We start from the raw sequence: 24,396 nt of genomic DNA, 5'->3' as shown, positions 1-24,396 counted from the left end.
ATAAATACCAAGTGAATTCTAAAAGTGTAATCACTCTTATCTGTTTCCCGAAATTAAAGAGCTTAATTATAATACGAAAACATCGATAATCGCCCGTGAGATTGTCACGGTGGGGAGAAAAGTCAAGTGTGCGAGCTGTGTTTAAATCTTAAATGACAATACCTGCAAAATGGGCGCTGGCGGGTTAACGGATAAATTCTCCGCGACCGATGCTCTATAACTGTGTTGCGAGAATATCGGTCGGTTGTCGTTCACGTCGATTAGTTTGACAACTACGGGCACGGTGGTGCTACGTCGAACATTGACATGGGCGCCGTCGCTGGCCATCACCGTTATTGTGATTTCCGGCGTCATCTCCCTATCGAGGACCGTGGCACCGCCCACGGTGATCTCCCCGGTTTCGTGCCCTGAAAATCCGCATCAGCAGTGCACGAGTGATAACAAAAAAAAACATTCAATCTTATACGTAGATAATCTCAGGCAGATGTCGAAATTAACGAAAGTAAAAGCCTTTTCTGGCGTTCTCCGGCCTCTGACGTCATCAAACAAGACAACTGCAGCGGAGGACCAGGAGCCTCGAATAAGAACATAGAAAATACACGGTAATCGGACGACTTACGCGCCCATTCGCCGAGCTTACCGATATTAAAGTCAGAGGCGTGCTCGCCAATCAGGTTGTAACTGACGTCGCCGAACGATCCCTCGTCGTCGTCCGTGGCTTTCACGACGATAACGCGAGTGCCAGGCGGAGAATTCTCCTTCACCGACGCATTGTACAGCTCCTTCTCGAACTTCGGGTCCTGATCGTTCACATTTATCACGGTAACGGTGACTTTCGCGGTCGCGGAAAGCTGAGGCACTCCGGAGTCATAGGCGATCACCGTGAACTCCAGTTGCTTCGTCTCCTCGTAATCGATCACCTGGCTGGTTCTTACGATTCCTGCGGACAGAAACGCAACCTCGGCATAAACCCAACTTTCTGTTTCTCTCTCTGGAGAAAGAGCCGCTATTTTGACATTTGAAGGGGTCGTGTTATAACAAATTTTATCTATCATAGCCAATTTTTAGTTCCTCGACTTGGAAATCTTCTCTCTTCAAACATTTATGTTTAGACATTTTCAATTTGAGAACAGATATATCGATACATCAACGTCTTCTCTTTCCAAACATACTTATTACTACCACAGATGTACTTTTATTTGCACATATTCGCAAATATGAAAGAAAATGTTAACTGTGTTTCCGATTGAATAGCATCGTCTAAGAAAAATGTCGAGGTCAGATTTACTGAAGCATCGTCTAAGAAAAATGTCAAGTTTGCTGAAGCTGGTTTCGCCAATGCAAATATTTACCGTTCTCTCCGACCAGTTTTTCTTCCCCCCCCAAAAAAGCGCCCCAATTTACCAAATCTCTCACGAAGAATTTTATCCGAAGGTTTTTCCCATTATTTCTACCCGGATAGACATTTGATATTCTACCGAGGCGAACCCTCGAGAGCCCCTTTCACTTACAAAAGCAAAGCACTGCGCCCCACTAATGCCGTTAAACCGAGTCACAAATTGAATTTCGGCAGTAATTTCGAGAATGTGCGCCTACGCGAGGCTGATTGATGGGAGCAGCGATGAGCGACTCACCGGTAATATTATCGATATTGAAGTAAGGACTCGGCGGATCGATGACGTATCCTGCGATGTTGCTGTCAGCGTCCGTCGCCGTGAAGGCGCCGACAATGGCACCCGTGGGCTGCTCCTCCTGCATCTCTATCAGGTAGCGAGGATTCTCGCGGGTCCACGGCTTCAAGAATTCCGGCGCCATGTGGTTCACGTCGATGATAGTGATCACCAGTTTACCTGTGTGTTCGGGAATTATACGTGGAATTATAAGCGGACTTACATTAACGGTCGTTCTAACGTTTTCTCGAGAGAGTGTTGTTCACCTCGTCCTTGTTGCAGCGTGGGTGCGGTGGTGTCGCTGACTACGATCGTGACGCTCACCGTGGCGGCGATGTCGCGATCGAGCGCCCGAACGACGGAAACCTGGCCGGTAGCGCGATCAACCGCGAAGAAGTCCTGCGGAAGCGAGAATAAGCGTGTGACAAATTAATCGTATTACTGTTAATTGTTTCTCGATTCGCTGATTCACCTTGAAAGATTTGCTGTCGTTAACTCGTTGGCCGTTCCTGTCGATAGCCGTGATCGGCTCAGAAATGGCGAAGTTCAGAGCTTCGAGATTCGTGCTGTCCGGGTCGGTGGCTTTCAACGTTGTGAAGACGGTGCCGATCGGCGTGTCCTCGGTGACTTCGGCTCGTTGCGTCTCCGGCGTAAAATACGGGGCCTTGTCGTTGCTGTTCTCCACCTCGATCATCAGTGTCGTGGTTCCGGTCAGACTCGGCGTCCCTGCAACAATGAAATTACGCGACTACGTTTGCTGCGACACAGAGTGTCTCTTATCTCGAGCACCGAATAAGAGAGTCTTATTTATATTGCCGATTTGTATATGAAGAAAATAGTTATTGAGATATAGAAATTTGGACGGATATTAAAAAGTTTCATTTATTACAACAAAACGGTGAGAATTCCTGTAACAATTCAGTAGGATGGTAGTGACTGTTGGTGCGGTGAAGTTTACCTTTGTCAAACGCTATTACTTCTACGTGATATGTATTCTTCTCGTCGTAATCCAACTTTCTGGACACAGTAACGACACCGGTGGTCTCATTTATGGCGAAGTCGTCGAAAGCACCTTTCTGTATTCGGTACACCAGCTCTGCATTCACCCCACTGTCGGCGTCCGTCGCGGTTACCTCCTCTACGACAGTTCCTGTAAACAAGAATACGTTTTCGACGAATGTAATAATTATTTCATATCGAAATGTATGCACACACTTGACGTAACAACGTAAAAATTGTTTTCAGTTGACCCGCTATCACAATTTATTCGAATCAATCACTATGAATAATAATTCAATGTGTGTGTGTGTGTGTGTGTGTGTGTATGCATATGTGTGAGATTTTTTGTTATTTCCATATAATATGTTGTGTTTACTCGATGTAAAGAGAGAAAGAGATCATTTTCTGACTCGTTTTAATAACAAACTTTTTTTACAATCTCTGATATTAAAAAATAGATTTACAAAACGGACATTCTCTCTTCAAGTGTANAAAAAAAAAAAAAAAAAAAAAATAGAACACTCCGTGTTACATATGCAAAAACTACGAGAAAAATATTTTTCCACATCTGCGTGTCCAAAAGCAGATAATACGGTGGTGTAAATAAATAATAGTTCCTTATTATTTACACAATCTACCCAACAGGATCGCTGGAAGGACTTCTTCCACAAGACTACAAGGCGCTTCTACAAAAATCGTCGGATCTTTAATCGCCCCCTGCGATAAGAAAGCCCGATTTGAACGGACCCGAGGATGAAGTTGAATTTAATCCGGGATGCCGCGCTTACCTATCGGCGATATTTCCGGGATGCTCGCTGTGTATATATCATGCGGGAACACGGGCGCGTTGTTGTTAACGTCACGGACGGTGATGTTGACGAGTGCGGAGTCGACGAATATGCCGTCGCTCGCTTGTATCGTTAAGGCAATCCAATCATGAGTGGCGTTGGTCATGTCCACCGGGCTCCTGATGGTGATCTCGCCGCTGTCCGGATCGACAGTGAACATCCCCAGCTCGTTACCGCCCACCAGGGCGTACGTGATCTTGGACGTCTTGTCCTTGTCGCGCGCCTGCACCTTCAGCTCGGGCTCGAATTTTTCCGCGCCCTCGTCCACCACCGCGCGATACTTGTCCTGCAGGAAACGCGGCGGACTGTCGTTCGCGTCCGCCACGGTGATGCGCAATGAAACGCTCGTCGTTTGCCCCTCCCCGTTGTCATCCGTCGCCTGATGAAAGGGCAGAGGGCACTCGATCAGAAGAAAGAGGAACGAGACCGGAGGAGCGGGAATAAGGGGAATAAGAAGGTGCTTTGATCAGAGAGACAGAAGTTCTCCTCTAATTATCATAAATAATTCGAACAACTAATATTGAATTAATTAAGGGAAAAAAAGAGAGGAACTTTGCGCAGAATTTCCACTGCACGTTTCTGTGAATCGGCGCATTTAACGAGTGTGAAGAAAACACCCAGCGAACGGAGATGTATGTGATTACGTGTGAAATGTTACTACAGGTAGGGAATAGCCTCACCTTATAGGTGAGGAAGTATTCCGTCTGCTGCTCGTAATCGAGGCACGGCGACGAGCCGGGCGTCAGGCATGGCGCGACGGTGATGGTGCCGGTTTTCCTGTCGATGGCAAAGTGTTCCGCGCCCTGGCCGAGTAATTGATAGACTATGCCGGCGGTGCCGAAGCTGCGGGAACAGAATCGAGCAGGGAACGTGGTGATACGGGACAGCGAGGGTAAACGCTTTGAAGTTGGGCGCACAAAGCACGGAATTAACGAGACCTTACCGTCCGCTGTCGCGATCTCTGGCCATGATCGTTATAATTGGGCTCCCCGGTGGTGCCGTCTCGGACACTGTGGATGTGTACGTGGGGCTCCCAAAGGAGGGTGCGTTGTCGTTTGCATCCGTGATGGCGATCGTTACCGTTGCCGTGGACGACAGCTTCGGGTTCGTGTGAACTTCCTCGGCGACGACCTGCGCAAGATAATCGCGGCGACAAGCCGCGTATTCACTCGTTATTCGCGGCTCAAAGAGCAGTTCTTATCCCGCGAGCGGAACGGTCGCTTGAGAAAACTGGGATACGGCACTTTACCAAGTCGAGATTTCGGCCCTGTGCTAAAACTCGAATTCCACACAGTAGCAGCTGAGATAGCAAAATAAGAGTCCAATTTCAATTCTAACGATGCAATTGACTTCCACTTTGACTATGACGATGTCTTAAATCTCAGTTCTCGCTGTTTCCAGTGTCAAAATAGTTGAATATCCGTATGAATGTCAAAATAGTTTGAATATCCGTATGAATTTAATAATCGGAACATCGAGAGCTTTTATAACTTTGAGATAGTGTCAAAATTAAATCTGTAGATTTGAGGAGGTTGTAAAGCAAAGTGAGTTTGATAAGAATTCGATGAAACTTGCACGTATATACTGAAATATTATCCAACTGTTTCTGCAATTGGAAAGACATTGACCATTCGGCATTAGTATTAATAACGTTATAAAAGTATAATTTTGTTTGGCATACAATATTAAATTTATGAATAACTTCATTGGGATATCAATGGAAATACGATGCTGAGCCTTATAATTCCCTTAAAGGGAGAAGCGTAATATCGTCAAAGTGAGTTTTTACTAGTCCATAAGTCGTCTAAATAGGCGCAAACTGTTCTTAAGAGCGTCAAAGTAGCATCCAAATTTCGACTCGGATTGTCAGTTTTATTCAAAGTATATCAAAAAATGTTCGTCATCCGATAATCGTCTTCTATTATCTAAAATAATTTTTATCCAAAATACTTTTTAAATTAATTTAATTATATATTATAATATATATAATATATATTCGAGTTAATTTGGTCTAATTATTATTATGTTAATTCAATTTTATGATATAATTAGTATACGCGTTGCGCACCATTCAACACAACTAATCCATAAAGTTCGATGGAAACTATTCAAGTAAATTCAATTGCCTCCGTATTACACGATTCATTCGCATTTGTTGGGAAAATTCGACCCTTTTCGTGCGAAATTATCTCTTCTGTGAAAAAGGCATTGTATGACCCGATAATGTCCACGAGAACTAATCGTAAGAGAGACCAGTGTAAGTGCCCTTAGTAACTTACCAGAATAATAAATTTCCGTTGATTAGGATTTTCGTAGTCGAGCGAGCCATTCGTAACGCGGATGTTCACAGATGTGCTTCCGGTTGCCAGCACCGGTTCCACTGTGAACGCGCCCGTTATATCTTCTAGTCGCAGGGAGAACACGGAGTTTAAACCCTTAAAGTCGAAATTCACGGTTTTATCTTCCGCCACACCGAAAGAGCGACAAGATTTCTGTCCTCTGTGCGAGAACAAGGCGGGAGCAAATAACGAGCAGATAACGAAAAAATTGGCATTTAGCGACTGCGATGACACGTTTAACTGAAGGCAAAATCTATACTTGGAGAAAATTATATTTAGTTATTATAATATTTACATCTAAATTCCGTTAATTTATAGATCTAAGTTTAAATTTAAATCTGAATTATTAATTAAATTTAAATTCTAATTAACTGAATTCAAATATTAATTAAATTTTAACGAAATATATTATTATAATATTAACTAAATTTATCGATTTAAATACAAATTTGGAGATGAATTTAATTTTGAACTAAATTTATACGTAAATTTTTCGCTTCTCGACGTCATAATTCGATGCAGCTCCAGTGAGAGAAAGAAAGGTAGCCTCGATACGTTGAAAAGATTGCATTTCTGACGTGGAACAGGTGCGCAATATGATCTACTACGTCTGTAAGATTAATTGTCGAACGCTCACCACATCCGGATCTTTAACGGTCATGTCTAAGTGCGGTAACGGCGTGCCGTCCGGCACGTTTTCCGGGATCTCGATGTTGTACTCGCGCCGATTGAACGTGGGTGGCTCGTCATTGACGTCCTTAATCGTGACGGTGGCTTCGGCCGTCGATACCGTCAATTTATCGTTGCCCGGTATACCATCGATCAACTCGCGGGCCTTCACAATTAATGTGAGTACGCCCGTCGAGTTCTCCAATGCTTCCCTGTCCAGTGGTTTCGCCGTCCTCAGCTCGCCCGTGTCGTCATCCAGCAAAAAATAATCGAACGGGTCTGCAAAGATGGACGTTCGACGTTGTCGTCGTTAAAAATCAGCGATGTAAAGAGACCCAGTTACTGTTAGGACAACTCTCTGGTCAATCTAATCGGTGATTTAAAACTGCCGTCGGTCGAACATCACCCCGCCTCTATTTATCAATATTACACAAGGAGAAGATATATATTAGACTTTAAAAAGATATGTTTATCTTTTTACAATTAAAATTCCAGAGAGATTCCTAATTGTAAAATTACGCGGATTTTCTTCCTCGCGATACATATCGAAGCGAACGGGTTTCAAGTAAATTTCCCTCGGACTTTCGTTTCCGGCGGCACACAGTAGACGCAGCTCGGAAGTTCGCATTTGATCGGAGGATAATTCCGCATTTAAGCGAAGGCACGAGCGAAGTGTGCGAAAGAAAATGCCGATTTAGCGGTTCACGGAAGATGGACTCACTGGTGACCAATTCGTAGATCATCTTTCGCGGCATACCCCTGTCGCCGTCCCGGGCCTTCACAGTCATCACGAGGGTGCCGATGGGATCGTCTTCGCGAACTACGCCCGTCAGCGAGTCCAGGAATTCCGGCGGACTGTTCTGAATGTCCGCTACTTTGATCTCCACGCCGGTGGTCCCGTTGTTCAAGCCATCCTGCGGGAAAAAAATGTGCGCGTTCCGATTGAACCCGGCTCGTTCGACCACGGTATCGCTGGCGTAGACAGTTACATTTTTCCCTCCCGTCCAACCCCCTCTCTTTCGTCGACTAACGCTGAAAACACGAGCCTGAACGCCCTCGACGCGCCGTTTCCCGGCGTATTTTAACTTCGGAACGGCGCCGACGCGAATCAAAGGGCGGCCCCCGAGGGGTAACTAAGGTCTCCGATTTCCACCGGGGTGCCGTGTGCCAAGACTACCTTTCATCCGTTACCTTTTGAAGTTACGTGAACTCACGGATGGAGTTCCTCAGCTGGGCCGGAGCTCGCGCGTGCACTTTAAATAATATGAACCTCCCTTTCCAGCAAAACGGACTGTCGCGATTTATCGAAGCGAAGCTGAAGTCACGCTTCTGTGTGTGTCCCGAAAACTCACGCGGGCCGAGTGAAAATTGAGTTTGGGAATACAAACGAAATCGCCGAACAAGCTGAGTGTCGAGACGCGGCGAGGGAGGGAGAGAGAGAGAGAGAGAGAGAGAGAGATGGTGAAGTTGAAGAAAGAAATAAAATAAATAGTGTGTTTTCGAATGAAGGGAGAGATTGAAGGAAAGTTGCGGCACTTCGGACAGTTCCGTCGCAGCTTCCTCGTATATATATACCTCGACTTTACACCAGTTCGCGCTGGAACTGAGACGTTCGCGTCGAAGTGAAATAACACTTTTGAGAGGATTTTCTACGTCGATGTATTGTAAAAAAAAACAAAGCGAGTGTGGTCAGTCACAAAAAAGTTGCGAACTTTTTTTCGATAAGTTTCGCCTCTCGCATCCAATAGAAAAATAGATTTCTTGAGAGAATTATTAAAAGACAAATTCCCCTATCGGACACGAGATGCGTTCCGAAACTTATGAAAAAAATTGTACGGATCGAATGGTGAGTCGCGCTGAGCGACCCGAAATATTATTACTTTCCCCTTATCGAAAATAGAAGTACCTTTTTGCTGTAATTAAACAGTACAGAGGGTTACAAAACACTGGGTTTCAAAACGACTCGAACTTTTTTTTTTCGACGCAGTTCGAAACACGGAACGATGGTCCAATGGGAGAACTCGTTTTCGAGAAATAAGTACTCTAATTGGTCCATCGGTTGCGTTTCAAACTCGCATCGAAAAAAAAAAAAGTTCAAACCGTTTCGAAACTCAGTGCAAACCCTACGTGTGTACAGGGTAAGGCAACGAACTATGAGCAGCTCGAATATTTTCGAGAGATAAAAATATTTTATCAACGACTAGATGAAAGGACGAGAAAAATTTACGTTTACAGAGAGTGTCCTCGAAATGGACGGCCGTTGGTATCGACGTAAAATTTCCGGCAGATAAATTTCTTCCTTCCTACTCTCGTGTTTCGGAAGTATTTCAAAGGCGGTGTAATAGTTACCGCTCAGCCCTCTCTATTCTGAAGTCGTTTGGTGTCATTCCCGTCCTCGTTAGCTTGCAAATTCACCGGGTATCCGAATTTCACCGCAATCCCTCGAAATTCACCGCGATACATACGGTTGCGCATCTTGTGTTATGAATAGATTTATCCGTCGCGTTTGCCGAGACGCGAAAGCTTCTCTGCGCGCAGCTTCGCCACGTAGCCGCATAATTAAAATCAATTCTCGAGTCCCCCCCCTCCCCCTCCCTCTCTATCCGCAACTACTCACGCTTGCTCGCAGCAGTAACTGGTAGAAAGGCCTCTCTCGATAGTCGAGGGGTTGCTTGAGCACCAGGGCGCCCACGTATGTATTCTGGCTCCTCTCGACGTTGACGATGCCGAACTTCTCGCAGGCATCCAGGAACTGCAACAAAAGTTAGTCGTCCGCTCATATGCGGCTCGAGTCACGTCCGTCGCTTCGCCGCGAACGCTTCATATTTGCGAGCGACGTATTATGCACGTGCGTCTGCACGATCGCACGTGTGATCGCTTTACGCCGTACTCACTCCACGATTGCAAATGAGGTGTGCGACGTTGGCGGTGCAATTAGTGGGGGTTTTTCGCACGGATGTTCGCAAAGTGCTCGTTAACCCCTTTAAGTGGGGTGCCGCGAACCCTTTAACGCCGGCGACAAAGCCCATGTGATATCGTCGCAAAATTTGAAAGGCGTTGTAATAAAAGTCACAGGATTCATTGACTATTGGTTTTATTTATATTTGATTCTATTTTTTACTTTACTCTTCTTTTATTTTTATTAATTTTTCATTTTACTTCTTCTGCTTACGTTATTACCTCTAAAAAGCGGATTTGCCGAATATAAAGTCGCTATAATTTTAATTTGGTTCATAACTTCTATCATCTCGTGTAATAAATTTAAATATTACAGTTGAGAGAAGTTTTTAAATATATTTATATCTGCATACATATATAATCACATTTGTCATTTATTAGAGCTGTTATATTGCTGTTAAATCATGAAAGTCGAGATGATGTCCCGCTAGTGGAAATGTTCCTACTCCACTCCACGAGTCGATGTGTTTAATTCATAACGAGATTTGTAGCGGACATCCTGCTCCTGTGGTTCGAGCACTTCGATTATTTATCCTGTTTTCGCTAGTTCATAAGCTACGGATCGTTGATGTGAACATTTCGCAGATCGATTCCCCGCGTGTGATCCGCTGCTATCCCGAGCATTGTCAAGCGCAAATCCCGTTTAATAACCGGACGAATTGCATTGTACGGCCGGCAGTCGCGTTTCCGCGTATAACGAGAGCGGGCCATGAAAGTTTGTTACCGTAAAGCCGCCGGGGCCATTACTTAAAAGATTTTACGGCTTTATTGGTCGCGCCTAACGGCCCCGCAGAATTTATTGAGTGGATATGACGTAGGGGGCTCGCGTTATACGTGCTAATATATAGCCATGCCCGTTTTCTCCCCGATCCACGTGCAAGAGACGTCAGTGGTGGAGGCGCGGGAACAAGAGGGGGAGAGGTTCGCGGAGTTTAAAGTGAAGAGAAGAATCGCCACGTGAATTCACGTTGCGTTTGCGCCAGGTCTCATCATCCTCTTGTTCCGTCGTCGGTGACCGACAGAGAGGGAAATGAGTAGGGAACACAAAAATCTCGCGTTTCTTGCTGGTCGCACATACGAAATAAGCGGAAAGTGTGTTGTTTCGAAAAAAAAAAGGCGATGTTATCAATTGGATAAATTGCTCGAAACAAGCCGGCGAACACCAGGCAACAATACACTGAGAAAATAATGTTTGGTATCCGTAACTATAACCGCACAAGTGAAAGAATTATAGTCGGGAGAATGTTTACTCAAATAAATAAATAAATATTGCTGCTGATATTTCCCGCGTTACGAAACCAGAGGAAGATGCACAGTTGAATTGCCGAAAATGACGATAATTTTAGCGGGGTTTCTCTTCAGTGTAACATCACATCAATGTTATTATCTCCCACATAATGCAAATCCGGCGTAACATATGTTGTGTGTAACAATTACACACCGTCGAGTGGGAAATTGCAACATCGACGCAACATTGTTGTTAGTCGGTGTTCATCGGGCGGCAATGATGAACCAAAAGGGCCGTTTTGCACACACGCATGTGTGTGTGTGTGTGTATCTACATGCGCGCTCGCGCGCGCGTATCGGCTGAAATGTTCCTCCGGGAGCTTCCGGCCAGGCGGAGAAGCGAGATATTCGTGAGCAACCGCGTAAAAATATCTTTCACGGGACATTACCGCGCCAACGTGTATTAATGACTCACCTGTGGCTGTGGGACACACGTTAAATCTATGACCTCGCCCAGTAGGTCAGGGTCAACGACTCGGATACCAGGCAGTATGGTGGAGCCGACCGGGGTGTCCTCCTCCGCCACCGCTTCGTATGGCACCCCGAGGAAGTGCGGCGGATTGTCGTTCTCGTCCAGCACGATCACGTACGCGTCCACGCCGACGATGTTGGGCTGCTGTCCCGCGGGCACCTCGTCCTCCAGGGTCACTCGGAAGCGTATCGTGTCGTTCTCCTGGTTATGCGGAAGGACAGAGAGAGAAACAACGATTAGTCCCGTTGCGAACGAGCTTTTTGCGTCATCTTTCCGAAGTCGAAAATTTGGCCTTATTTTAAACCTTGAATTCTACCACACTGTGGAAACTGAGAGGTGGCAAAATAGGTTCAAAAATGTCAATCTTACTAATTTAATTCACCCCTACTCTGATGACGTCGTTAGCGTCCAAATAGGTTGATCAAGGTAGGATTAAAATGGAATCTGTCGAAGTAAAGGTTCAAGAGAGAAGCTAACAAGTGCCAGTATCGTCAAAGTAGATTTAAGATTCTAAACAAACTGTTTTCCGCTGTCACTGTATTGACAAACACTCGCTGTTCTAGCAAAATTCGCTTTCTCCGTGCATACTTTTATGGGTCGGACCCTTCTCGCATAACTGTGGCCGATTAAGAAAGAGGGAAAAAGAAGCAAACGGGTCGATAGGTCGGGGGTGGCGACGAGAGATCGCCGCCCAATCGAAAAATTTCCGTCGCCGCTCCGGAATTATTCGCGCGATTACCGCCAATTATCCGCGTATCGCGACGTAACAATGCGGAGGCGGCCGGGCTTTATGCAAAATCGGACGTCCGTCCGCGCCTTTCTAGGCGCGCGCATCGATAAGAGCGCAAATGCACGTGATAATTGGCTGACGAGCGTGTGGCACGTAGGTACTACAATGCGAGCGGCCCTGTGAAAGGCGGACGCAGCGTGTAACTCGCGGCTGTAACCTGTATTAAATTCTCCCCGCCCGCCCGCCACCATTGATGTGCTTGTAATTAGTAATCGGCTCGCGTTACCGATCCCTGCCTCGTTAGGATTTATTCGTTACCGAAGAGAACGGAGCTCGCGCGTCCGTCCGCTTGAAAGCCGGTAACGCAATCTCGGGAACGCGATCCCGCTCGTTTCACGGTCGGACAGATCGCAGACGGGCGCTTGAAAAGCCCGAGAGCTGATTTTGGTTTGGTCGACTTTAATTCCCGCTTACAATACGTTAACACGGCTAACGAGAGAGGCGTTTTCCTTCGCGTGTTTCACCCGCGTCGCAATTTCATCCGATCGGCGGGGTATCGTCGGGGGCGCGAATGTATGTAAGATGCACCGCTGATAAGCACGGTGAGTCGTTAACGACGACGTAATGAACGCGGGGTGGGAAGCGAGGAAGAGGAGAATCAAGACGGAAAAGTCAAGAATGCGACTCGCGTTCGACGCCGCGCGTACCAAGTACGCGTTTTCAATTTGGATGAGAAATAGCGGCGTCGCAATCCCGTCAGATTTATCGGATTACGCCCGGTATCTCATTATAGTAACAGGATTAACGGGGGATTCGTGTCCTTATCTATTCCGAAATAGGAGTCAACGGAATTCGCCGGAAATACCGCGCGGCTGTCACTTTTCAATTTGTCCCTGTGAATTGATAAAGCGTTCTCACTGGGTCGAACTGCGCCAACCCTCCAACGTTCACGTCAACTGTCACATGCTTCGAACGCTCCATCGAGAATTCTTTAATAAAGAATAAAAGCTACGGCTAAAACTTTGCTCAAGACGATGATCTTGACGAGGATACGTCGTCGAGGTCGAGGTCACTGCAGCCGGGAAGTGACGCTGGGGGACGTCGAAATCATTCCTATTTGAATTTCTCGGAAAAAGCCAAAGGTCACAATTAAATTGATTTTCCACATTTACACCCCCGCCGCTTGATTATTCTCGCGAACTTAAATTTCTCCTCGATCCCTGCGCAGGAAGTGTTACTGCGGGTACACCCTGGTAGAAATTGAACCTCGCGGGTGTCTAGCCGCAAGGCGATAAATTTGTGTCTAACGCCGTTACGTTAGCCAGTAATGTAACGCTCGCTTCTCCTGGTGGTTAGACAATGGCCAGGTAAATAAGTTAGCTGATGGTCGAATAGAAAGAAATTACAGTTACGGGGCTGAAAATCGTAACTAGTTGCCAATCAGTAATGCAACGCTCGCTTCTGCTTTCTTCAGGTTTTTATGGAATAACGTACAATCAATTTCTGTTATTTCATTTTCAAGTGTTAATAGCGGGCGCATATCAAGAATAAATTTATAAGAGATGTCTCAAAAACGTCCAAGAGACGTCCTATTTTTTTTTTTTAGATATCCTTCAGACGTCTTTAAAGTGTCTTCTAGAAATCTGTTCTGCTCGGGTGTAATCTAGCTGAATCATATATTTTAGAACAGAGAGAAGGACAGCGCGTGCGCCGTCTACTCTATCATTTTATATTTATATTTAACATGCAACGGTTACGCAGACAGGACAGATCGTAAAATCAATTCTACGTCTTTAGTCAGTAACGAGGTAGAAAATTTAATCTAGCTAGTCATTAGCTTTTGATTCAAGCCCAGAGTAGGGATGCGTTTCCACTCGGGTAGGGTTCACCTGTAAGTTGGTCAGAATCTGGCGAAAAGAAAAGCAACGAGAGATAACTCCCCCGGTGGGGACAAACTGAGATGCGAAGTGCGGAATTGACATTCCGTGTCGCGCTGAAGTCAATTCCGCCGGTTTAATAACCGGAACCATTTGTTTAACCCATCAAGAGCACTGCGGAACCGGTGGGAGCGCCAGGCGAGAAAATTCTCAATAGTTTACAAGTTTCCGCGGCATGGCACGTTGGCTTCGCGCGCGCACGCGCGCACACACATACACACACACACACACACACGCATACACGGTGTACCCAGTGTCCGTTGCAGGGTTGGAGTTTTCGGCGAAACGGCGCGACTTTGTCGACTAGCGATGAGCGGCAATTCGTATCGCGGGTATGTCGGTTGCACCGGCACCGAAATAAAAGCGATGCGAGGGGGAGAGAGCGAGGGAAGGGGAGGGGGAGAGCTTCCGTTGCAGCCCGCGCGCCCTTTTGTCCGACAGATCGCGATGTTGCGCACGTAGCCGCGATACACGACGCCCCTAAGGACATAGCTTCTCTTCCCCTCCACCCTCCTCACCCCCTCCCGAGGAGGTGGGGGATAGCGGTAGTGCTGCTTGGTGATGGTGGCAGCATTGTGTCGTCCGAAAGTAGCTTGCCTGTGCCCGTCTGCAACCGACAGGAAACCCAAGAATACCGGGAGAATTATCTAGCGGACTCTGAAGGAAGACGAAGGTAGAACGGCCGCGGGGGAAGGTGGGGGGGAGGGAGGGAAGACGGAAGATATGTCGTGTGACTGCGCCACTTCCGGAGAGATAGAAAAGCCGTCAGCCTTGTAGCTGTATTTTCGCAGACCTCCCCTCGTCTCCTTTGCCCCTGGCGCCTCTCCCCTTTTGGTGGGTGACGAGATAAACCCATAAGGGTGAATAAAGGAGAGGAAGAGAACGTTTGTGCGAAGATATTCTTTTGCGAGCCGCGGAATACGCCGTACTTGAGGAGTATTAACGTAGGCCCCGAAAAAAGATTCAGGTCGAGAGAGAGAGAGAGAGAGAGAGAGAGGGGGGAGGGATTTGCGCTCAATATAAGTGAGATAGCAATTACCTGATTATAATTAATATTAATTATTAATACGAATTATCAACACGATAAAATCATTGATTATCTTTGCTCGTGCCGTCGACAGAGATAGGGAGAAAATAAATAGCACTAATTATTATCACGATTAAATCAATTATTATAATTGGTAATATTTTTCCGCCCTCCGTCTCTCTCTGTATCGATCTAGCCATGTATAAATCAAACGACCAATTAGGTAATCAATCAATCTGTCTATTTGTCCATCTATCCGTGCACTTTCAACTAATTATCCGTTTTAATCAACTGTCCATCGGGAACAAGGCAAATCGAGGGGAATTTTTTAATCGTCTCGCGCAGGTTGAGCCACGAAATAGGTGTGAAATAAAGGACGGGCGACGAGAACGGTCGCAGGTTACTTGTAACATCGCGATGCGCATCTCTAACGAGAATACATTTGCGGAGCACGTCGGCGGCCGCATCTATATGTAACGTATGCAGCTGGTCTCACCATCCGCGCTTGTCGCGCGCACCGTAAACGCTTTCATGAAGTTACACGTGCTCGCCGGGACACCCCTCTGTAAGCAGTCTTCGCGGCACCATAAGTAATGGCGGGGATGTCAACGGCTCGCAGGTGGAAAACGGCAGAGGCAGATCGCGCGAGGGAGGGGGTAGTTGAATTGTGGTAAATGCGTTTCTGTTTGTTCCGTTGCGGCGACGGGATTGCAGCGCGACGGAATGACGGAACGCTTTGCGGCCAGCTGAATTCCCATCGTCCCTCGCTCTCCGACTCTTTATTCTATATGCACTAAACTACATTACGTTCGTTCCTCGTGAGAGGGATGAAACGAACGATGTAAGATTTTACGTTTCAACTTACGCGGCGAATGTAACGTAGTTTAAATCGTCGCGGATGTCATTAGAAACTGTTGTTGGAAGTTCGTTGTTCATACGATTGCTACACTGTGAGAGAAAGAATATCCGTGGAATAAAAAAAATATTTATTCGGCGAGTACTGATAAACATATTTGCTCGTAGCGAGATACGTATTTTTACAATGAGAAAGTTGTTTTCTTTTTCCGATTGAAAAAACACACATTTTCGTAAAACCGTAGCTTTTCACGGGAGCAATTATTTATTCTAGACAAATAAAAGAATTTACATTTAAGTAAATATGATATCAGTACCCTGCCGAATAAATATTTTTTATTTTTAGATATATTTTTGTCATCTCAGTGTATATTTTCTCAGTGTCGTGTTTTTTGTCGGCCCAATATTTCAACGGAAACACGCTTGTGCAACTAGTTGAGCATTTTTTATGGAAAAAAGAAAGTGAATGACAAGTTTCGGAGCTTTAGAGAGAAGATCGTATTCGGGTCAGGTATCTTATTTGTTGTCGCTTGCACGTGATAGCGCGGCCTTCGATGAAACACACACAGCGTCCGTGACAAAATCAAGCGCTACGGCGATACTTTTGAATGTTACCGTCGAGAAGTTAATAGCACGAGGGAGCTTTTATGGGAGCGCGAAATCGAGATACAATTAATTACTCGTTTGTCGATGTTACCCAGCGCAATTTTTCTAGCGGGGATGTTTGATGGACGCCCGCCTCGTACAGTAATAATTCACTTTTGAGGCCCGGAGGCCGACAGCCTGGATTAACTAGTTTTTAGTTAATCATTCTTTTCCTTCTTGCTCCGTTTGACTACTTCCTCCGTGACATGCGAATGAAAAGTAGCCCGCACACACGCAAAGGTGTGTCGCAAAATCCTCTCACGTAATATTTGCCAAATCAGTAATCGAATCATAAATATTCCCCGATAAAAAGTCGGCAATATTTATTTCCACCTATACACTAGCGGAAAGGATCCGTGAGCTGCTTATCAGTGGGAAACACGCGCACATTATAAATATTAACGAGCATGCGAATGTTTTCAGTTGGGATTCGTTACATATTTCATGCGATAATACTTATCATTGCGTTTTTCAAATTACGAGGTGAGTGGGCAGGTGCTGCAGAATTTGTTACTCGAACGTCTCGAGGAGGAACGGAAGCTCCGTCCTCGGGAAGATTCATCGGACGAATTAGTCTGAGAAATACAAAATCAAGTACAGTCGAGATGTACAAAACTTTCCACCAGCCGGGGGAAACAAGGTCAAGTTGGACGTCTACTTGCACGGACCTCTTTACCGTTTTCGAGTGCTGAGTCTATCCCTCGGACGGAGTCTCACGTATTATATTACACCGTCGTGTACACCGTCGTTCAACGTGACGGGCAAACTGAAGATTCATCAAATTACTTCCTTCTTCCACTCGGCACTTCGCGCTCTTCATTTCGCGCCGGGGAGGCGAGGTGTGCCGAGTGCAAACGTGAAAAATCGCAGCACCGTCCAACCGTGGGGGGGAGAGGAGAGCGGTGTAAGTGATAAACGATATTATATGCGAGGGGGTCACGTTGAAATACAATATAATATAACGGCAATCGGAATTACATTTCGACTCTGGAGTAATACTTTCGCGATAGCGGCCGAATGAGAGCCGCTCGCGCGCGCGCGTGATTTACGTCTATCGGAAAGTGATTTTGTTAGCGTTTGGACGCGAGCGCGTTACGTTGCAGTTCGTTGCAAAAGTTCCCGGCATAAGCGGGCATAAGCGCCGTATCCATTAATCGACGGCATAATCATCGATAACGAATGGAAATAAGAAACGGCGCTATTACCGGACGTAATCTACGGTCGGAACTTGCTTGGCGCGACTCGGATCGGAACGACTTCCGGGGGATAAGGATTAGGGGATAAAGACCATTCTTCCACTTTGGAAGCCAGAAAACTTCGTAATGGGAATACGATTAAATTGCAGTTGGATCGCCAGAAAAATATTGCCGCGCGATGCGCGGCCCGGCACTCGTTAATCTCTCACGGCGGAGATTCGAACGACGCTCGAACATTGTCCGAACACTCTTACGCTGATTCGTGAGAAATCCTCGCTATAACTCCTCCCCAATCCGTTCCGCCGTATCAAGTGACGTTATTTTGCTGTAAATCTATCTTATTAAATTTGTATTATATCAATTATATTATATTTTTTCGTTATATTATACAGAGAGTGTGAGATATAACTATTATCGCCCTGAGTATCTTGGAACGATTAAAATATTTTATTAACGGCCAGATGAAAAGAAATTTATAATTACGGAATATGTGGGAAATATGATGATTATTGGTGTATAAATATACAATTTCTGTATAAATTTCTTACCCACTCTCTCATGTTTCGAAGACATTTTAGACGGTAGTATTCTCGCCGCTTTCGCCTCGTCCCTTGTATAATTACACTTGACATTATTAAATTAAATTATATTTAAATAAATTATATAAATTATATTTTTTGTCAAGTTAAATGGCAAGGTGTATCATGTTATGCGAGCGCGAAAAGAGTATGCAAATTGAAAATGGTTATCAGGAATGGATAAAACAAAAGGCAGTGAATTAATTAACGTGCTTAATACCGTATTGAAGAAACAATTGTTAAATTATACACCGACGAGTATATTTTGTATCGAATAGTTAGTTTGAGATTGGATTCAGCCATTGGGGTCGTCTGTCATTTCGACGACAAATGTATTATTTCTGAAACGAAAATAGATGTGCACGAAGTAAACGGAGACTTCGTAATGCCGTGTCTTATTCTACATTATACGCTGAATAGTGCATATTATAATAGAATTATATGCACCACAATAGCTGACCGCGTCTCAAACTAATTATAGAATATCGATTTCCTATGTTCCTGCGAACGCTTCAATGTGCCTAGTAATGTGTGTGTAAGTCATTGGCAGGCTGTTTTAATTGTTACTCCTGACAGTTTCGACGAAAAGTTCCACCGACTCGAATAATTTCCTTGAATCTACTTTTATTTAAATAAAGGATCGCTCTCACGAAAGGCTAAAAGTTAAGCTAAAGTTTCAAAAGGAAAATATATTTTCTTAGTTAGAAAAAATTTTCCCTCAGCGTGAAAATATATACATTAGCATAAGTGAAGGTGTCACATTAGTATCCGTCGGATAAATGTGTTTCATTTTTCAGATATTTTTCTCTCGGTGTATCCCGGGGTTTTTCCATGCAGGCTAAAAGAGTGATACGTTAACGTCCGTTTTAAAATCATTTCACACTGAGAGAAATTTCACAAAATTATAGTCGTTTTCGGTCTCTCAACTGTATCTTCTTCTGGTTTTAATCCCAAAAATAGCAATAATACTTATTACAATGAGAGGAAAAAATACGTAAAAAATGAAAAATACTTATTTTCGGATACTAATATAACATACATATTATTTATAATAATATACCTTATAATATATCTTATAGTATATAGTAAAAGTATTTTATACTTTTTAGATATATTTTGTCTCTCGGTGTGGAAAAATTATTCTCCTGGCTATAATTTTCTTTCATTTACGCGATTATAATTAAAACTCCCAAATGCTTTTTTTTCAGCGCACTGTCCTCATTTTCACGCGAAGTTCTTCACCGACGCGGACACGTTGAGCCTCACTGACGCCTTTCGCGCCTCTTTCTGACCTTCGTGTTCCTCGGAAGCCGCTATAAACGATATAAGCCTGTTTCACGACGACCCCTACGCTCATTTGCCCTGCTACACGAGCTGCTGGCACGAACGCCAGTTTCCCGAAAGTTGAGGATGATCGCGACACACGGCGCCACGCCATTCGTATGCCGCTTGTCACTTCGGCAACAAATATGAAGCACCGATGCACCAGCTGACAACGTCCAAATTTCTGACTCGCGATTTTCGATCTCCTTTCCCGCCTCTCTCTTTCCCCCCGTCGTCTCCCTCGGTCGCGTCTTTCGCTTCGGGATTAGTTGAAAAGTTGAAAGCTACGATCGGTACGTGCTTGAAATAGGAAAGTCCATCCATATTCTTTTCGCGCTCGCCTTTTTCATTTATACGGGAAAGGCGCCTCTGCATAAATGCGCCAGAATTTATGGCCGGAAAGCGCGGCATGGTACCTCGTCTCACCCCCTCTCTCACCCCGTCCCACCTCCTCTTGTTTCGATAAAAGTGAGCGCAACCCCCTCTGGCAAACCTCCGAGAGCTCTGTTTCTCCGAAACAATAATTAATTATACAGAGTGAGTTACACTTATATGCGTTAGACAGCCTTAGATAATTTCTCAAAGAGAAGAGAAACACGGATTATATTTAACGAAAAGAAATTAAAAAAAAATATCTCTTTTATTTTAAGCATGAATTTAATTAAATTTCTTGAATTTATTTATATTTACGATTTATCTACTTAAATAAATTCTTAAAGAGAAGAAAATAGATTATATTTGGCGAAAATAAAGTAAATTTAAGAGGAGAAAAACACGAAAGTTGCGAGTCGATCCAATAATTATCAACGTTGCGGATCCTTGCAATTAAAGCTGAAATTAAAACTGAAATTAAAATTTTGGTGGAGCGAAACCGAAACTCTGTACTTCGTTATGAGATTCCTCGAACCTAATTCAACTGAATGGCCGGATGCGCTTGTTTTTTATACCTGAAATTTCAAATCTGAAATACCCCGCAGACGCTTCCTTCGCAAAAACGGCGGGTTTTCACGTTCGACCCAAATGATGAAATCGATCTCGAAGTTTCGCAATTCCGTCGAAATATCACGTTGTAGTCGTCGATATGGCCGAAAGCGCCATTCGATCGCTTTCGATTAGCAACGTCATGTGAGTCTCAATCAACAACTCGAGTTAACAGTTAGCTTCCTCGCTAACTGTTGGTACGTATGGACCAGTTTATTCCGAGCGCCCGACGAATGCATTTCCAGTGCGACGGTATAGTTGATGATATTCGCAATAAATCGAACTTGTCTGACGTCATGATAAAACTTTGCTGAATGATCAACAGACCTGAATTCGTCACCGTCATGACTATGTGTGTACTTGCATACGACCAACGGTGCGTCATCCTCGTGGCTGTTAACATTACTTAACATTAACATTACTTATGTAGAAAAAAAAAATAATTCAAATAAAATGTTTATTTGATCCAAATAAAAATCTGTTAAGAAATATCGGAGGAGTAATTATTTAGTAATTGGTATGTAATTGGAATAATTACTTGAATCTACTCCTTTTTTGTGTATATTAACTTCTGCTCAATTATTTAATCTCAATCATTTGATACTAAACAGGAAGCAATAATTAACCGCACGAATTAAATTTTTACAATTTTGAAACACTTTCTTCTCTTCCCAAACTTGTCTTTAGAGAAAAAAAAAAAAAAAAATTCTGTTCGGTTGCAAAAAAAAGTAAAATAAAACAGTAAAATAGTGATTTCGCAATACGGAGTCGAGCTGATTGAGTTAAAATTAATTGAAACTAAATTGACATATCCAGGATCACGAGAGAAGAAGGAAATCTTCGCACCCTAATCGTAATCTTGCGAAAGATGAATTCGAGAGAGCTGCTCTGCGCCTCCGAGGGACACCTCTGCGGAATATTCTCGAGCATGCGCTTGATATTAACAACGGCGCGTTTGACACTCCGCGTTGATTACACCGCGTGTAACTGGCAGGATAATTTAACTTGCGCTACATTCGCCAATGACCCATGATGAAACAAACGAAAACGCGAGTGTCACGCGCTCGTTTACGGCGCGGTGAAATCACAATCATGTTACTCCGGCCGTCTTAAGCAAGAGGAGACGGTATAAGCCGCAGTTAATAACTTCACAAGCTCCAGAGGAGGGAAAGTCCGTCGCACAAATTATGTCCTTGTACTCCGTCACGGCGGTATATACAACGGGGAATTGCTGTTAACACCGTCGAGATAACCGTTGGAACCACTGCAGAGGATGAATTGGTTCTGAATTGGAATCCGAATAAAGTAATTTAATCTTCAAAAATTTGACATCACGCGCCGATCACGAGACTTTTCCTCCTATTCCCCCGGAATTTCGGGATGAACATGTGTTCATTCACAGCAATGCTCGTTATTCCTCTAACGGCAACATTTCGCCGACGATGCTTCATGATTAACCTATATTTTTTTCGACAAACGTTCAACGTTTAACGTATATTTCTGCGCCGACAATAATGAAAATGTGCGCGGAACGTGCGTATAATCCGTCAGTATTTCTAAAAAGGTGAATTTCGCGGCTTGCGTCGCAAGATAATGCAGAGATATATATATATATTCGTTTTACTCCAATTAATATATCATGCATGCATATGGTGCGGCGTCAAAATTGCCCGCGCGAAATGGAGACGCGCGTCGTACGTTTGCATGTGCTTATGCGACCTCGTCGGCGCTTCCATCCCGGCGTGGTGGAGATGATATTTTTGCAATTAAGCCCACCGACGAGAAACCCGCTGAAATTCCTCGGCGGCGCGTGATAATTCGCTTTCAGTGAGCGGCCACGTGCACGATATCGCGCGTAACACCGTCGTCTCCGACGCCGGGAATCATATAATTCACGGGATCGAATCCGATCTCGGGAATCCGAACGAGCGAGCGAGCGAGAGAGAGAGAGAACTGATCGGAATCCCCTCTCCTTCGTTGTCTCTTTTTTTCTCCTCTTCCATCGGCATCGCGATTTTCCACTTCGATTGCTCGCGCACGAAACAAAGTTGGCGCGCACCGTTTGTTTTCGTAAGCGCTGTTTCCCATCGTAAACTAAAGGGGAATCAAAATAACAGTGATTCCTCTGGCGGCCTTTATACGCGGCGGTTAGTTTCGATTAATCTCCCGCGAACGTCGAGATTTTTGCGTCCGTTATTCCGACGACGCAATCAAAAGACCGCTTCCGATACACTGTGTGGGGAAAAAACGCAAAAATACAGCATCGCTTGAGAGGGAGAAAGAAAGAGGGAGGGAGGGGGAAAGGGAGCGATGGGGAGTGGGCGGTGAGCAAGGTTTCGAATGTGGATATCAAGCGAGTTCGAATTGATCGATTTGCGCGTGCTGGACCGTGCATGCATATACGTGCGAGTTTTTGGGAATATTCCCCTACCCCTCTCGTCGGAAACGATTGTTTTGAATTGTTCTCGTGCAAATAGTTGTGAAGCGTTTTCGGTCGCAGTTTCCTAAATGTTTATCACGCGGCACGCAGCTAGCCCCCCGATGTTGATTTGTCACACGGTATTGTTGACACTTCTTTCGCGGTTTTAATAGATATTCGGTCGAAAACAGCGCGCAGTGCCGGCGGTGGCATATTGTTAATGTTAATTGGAACGGCTGACATTGTCTTCGTGCCATTATTGCCGAAAGCAATTATCGTAATAAATGCGGTTGCTTCTCTCTCTCTCTCTCTCTCTTTCTGTGTGTGCACGCGCGCATGTACAACGGTGGCCAAATATTTCAACGATAACCGCGCGACGCTTTGTAATTTTCGTGCAAAGCGCGCGACGCGTTAATTAAATTCAAGGATATGCCCATGGAAACGAGACAGCCGTTTCGGGAAACGCGAGATTTTCGTCGTTAGATGAGAAATTGCGAGAACGGCTGCTGGGCGAACCAGCTTCAATCTCTCTTTATCTTTCGCCTCTCTCGGCTGTTTTTTTCTACCCTCCGTTTTTCACCGAGATAATTAGGCGCATTCAGATGAATGCCGGAAATCCTTTCGCCTACCCGTGTAACGTCAGGCTGAATCCTGCACTCGTGCTTCGGCTAATTTTTCGTCCGCCGACGTCGCGCTCGTCCTCCCCCGGCTTCTGCAAAAAATGCTAATCTTCCTTCTCTTTTTCCCGCTCTTTGCCGACTCTCGGCGGACTCGTGAGATGCGTGAGATTCTTTGTTGTTGAAACGAAAATGTAAATCTCCAAATATTGTTCAGTATATTTTTAAGCCGCTTGTGTTTTACAGAAATATTACTCACGCCGTATTTAGAGATCTTTCACGTACTTGGGCGCATTTTTCATCTTTGCATCTCGTAAAGGTATTTTGTCGGTATATTAAATACGTCGGCATGAGTATTATATTAATATTAAATGCAGTGGCAGATATTACACTATTATACTATTATATATTAAATATAGTAGTAAATGTTATGTACTATATTTTGGATATATAGGGTGACCTGAAATTGGACCGACACACTTTCGCTCACAAAGGATATAAGATTATAAGAGTCGATATAGAATAGTAAGTACAATAAATATCTAAGATATATTGTTGGCTTTTCGCGGGAGCGCGTGTGTTACGATGATGAATAAGGGACGCGCCCATATCGACTGTTCCCGCTGATAGTCACGCATTTCATCGGGTGTTTATACACGCGTAGAATTCCATTGCGCGGAGGATTGGAGATGCGAGTGTAGTTGGTTATTAATTTTGACCATGAAAGGTTCACAACGCGAATCCCGCCTAATGTGCGCCCGTATTATACATATTCGGGAATTACTGCATACGGGCATGCATACGCGTGCGCGCTGTCCAAAACCTATTTAGCTAGATTAAATCAAT

General features: G+C 44.7%; 1 protein-coding gene across 3 annotated transcripts in view; it reads right to left on the bottom strand.

The window, feature by feature from the left end:
- LOC106746836 (cadherin-87A) overlaps window positions 1-24,396 on the bottom strand; it is a 223,162-nt gene that overhangs the window by 6,484 nt on the left and 192,282 nt on the right. For all 3 annotated transcript variants that reach the window (XM_014623909.1, XM_014623928.1, XM_014623918.1), the window contains 14 exons: window positions 11,186-11,443; window positions 9,143-9,277; window positions 7,247-7,439; window positions 6,494-6,804; window positions 5,797-5,952; window positions 4,461-4,648; window positions 4,198-4,360; window positions 3,458-3,896; window positions 2,629-2,820; window positions 2,143-2,396; window positions 1,937-2,069; window positions 1,635-1,850; window positions 641-940; window positions 163-407 (listed from right to left, as the gene is read on the bottom strand). In XM_014623909.1, coding sequence (XP_014479395.1) covers window positions 163-407; window positions 641-940; window positions 1,635-1,850; window positions 1,937-2,069; window positions 2,143-2,396; window positions 2,629-2,820; window positions 3,458-3,896; window positions 4,198-4,360; window positions 4,461-4,648; window positions 5,797-5,952; window positions 6,494-6,804; window positions 7,247-7,439; window positions 9,143-9,277; window positions 11,186-11,443 — 3,183 coding nt within the window. The remainder of the gene's footprint in view (window positions 1-162; window positions 408-640; window positions 941-1,634; window positions 1,851-1,936; window positions 2,070-2,142; window positions 2,397-2,628; window positions 2,821-3,457; window positions 3,897-4,197; window positions 4,361-4,460; window positions 4,649-5,796; window positions 5,953-6,493; window positions 6,805-7,246; window positions 7,440-9,142; window positions 9,278-11,185; window positions 11,444-24,396) is intronic.

The sequence above is a fragment of the Dinoponera quadriceps genome, unplaced genomic scaffold (assembly GCF_001313825.1).
Source record: "Dinoponera quadriceps isolate SergipeBrazil2010 unplaced genomic scaffold, ASM131382v1 scaffold192, whole genome shotgun sequence".
Taxonomy (NCBI): Eukaryota; Metazoa; Arthropoda; class Insecta; order Hymenoptera; family Formicidae; genus Dinoponera; species Dinoponera quadriceps.
The sequence above is the reverse complement of the archived record's forward strand: the minus strand, read 5'-3'. Positions and strand labels throughout refer to the sequence as shown.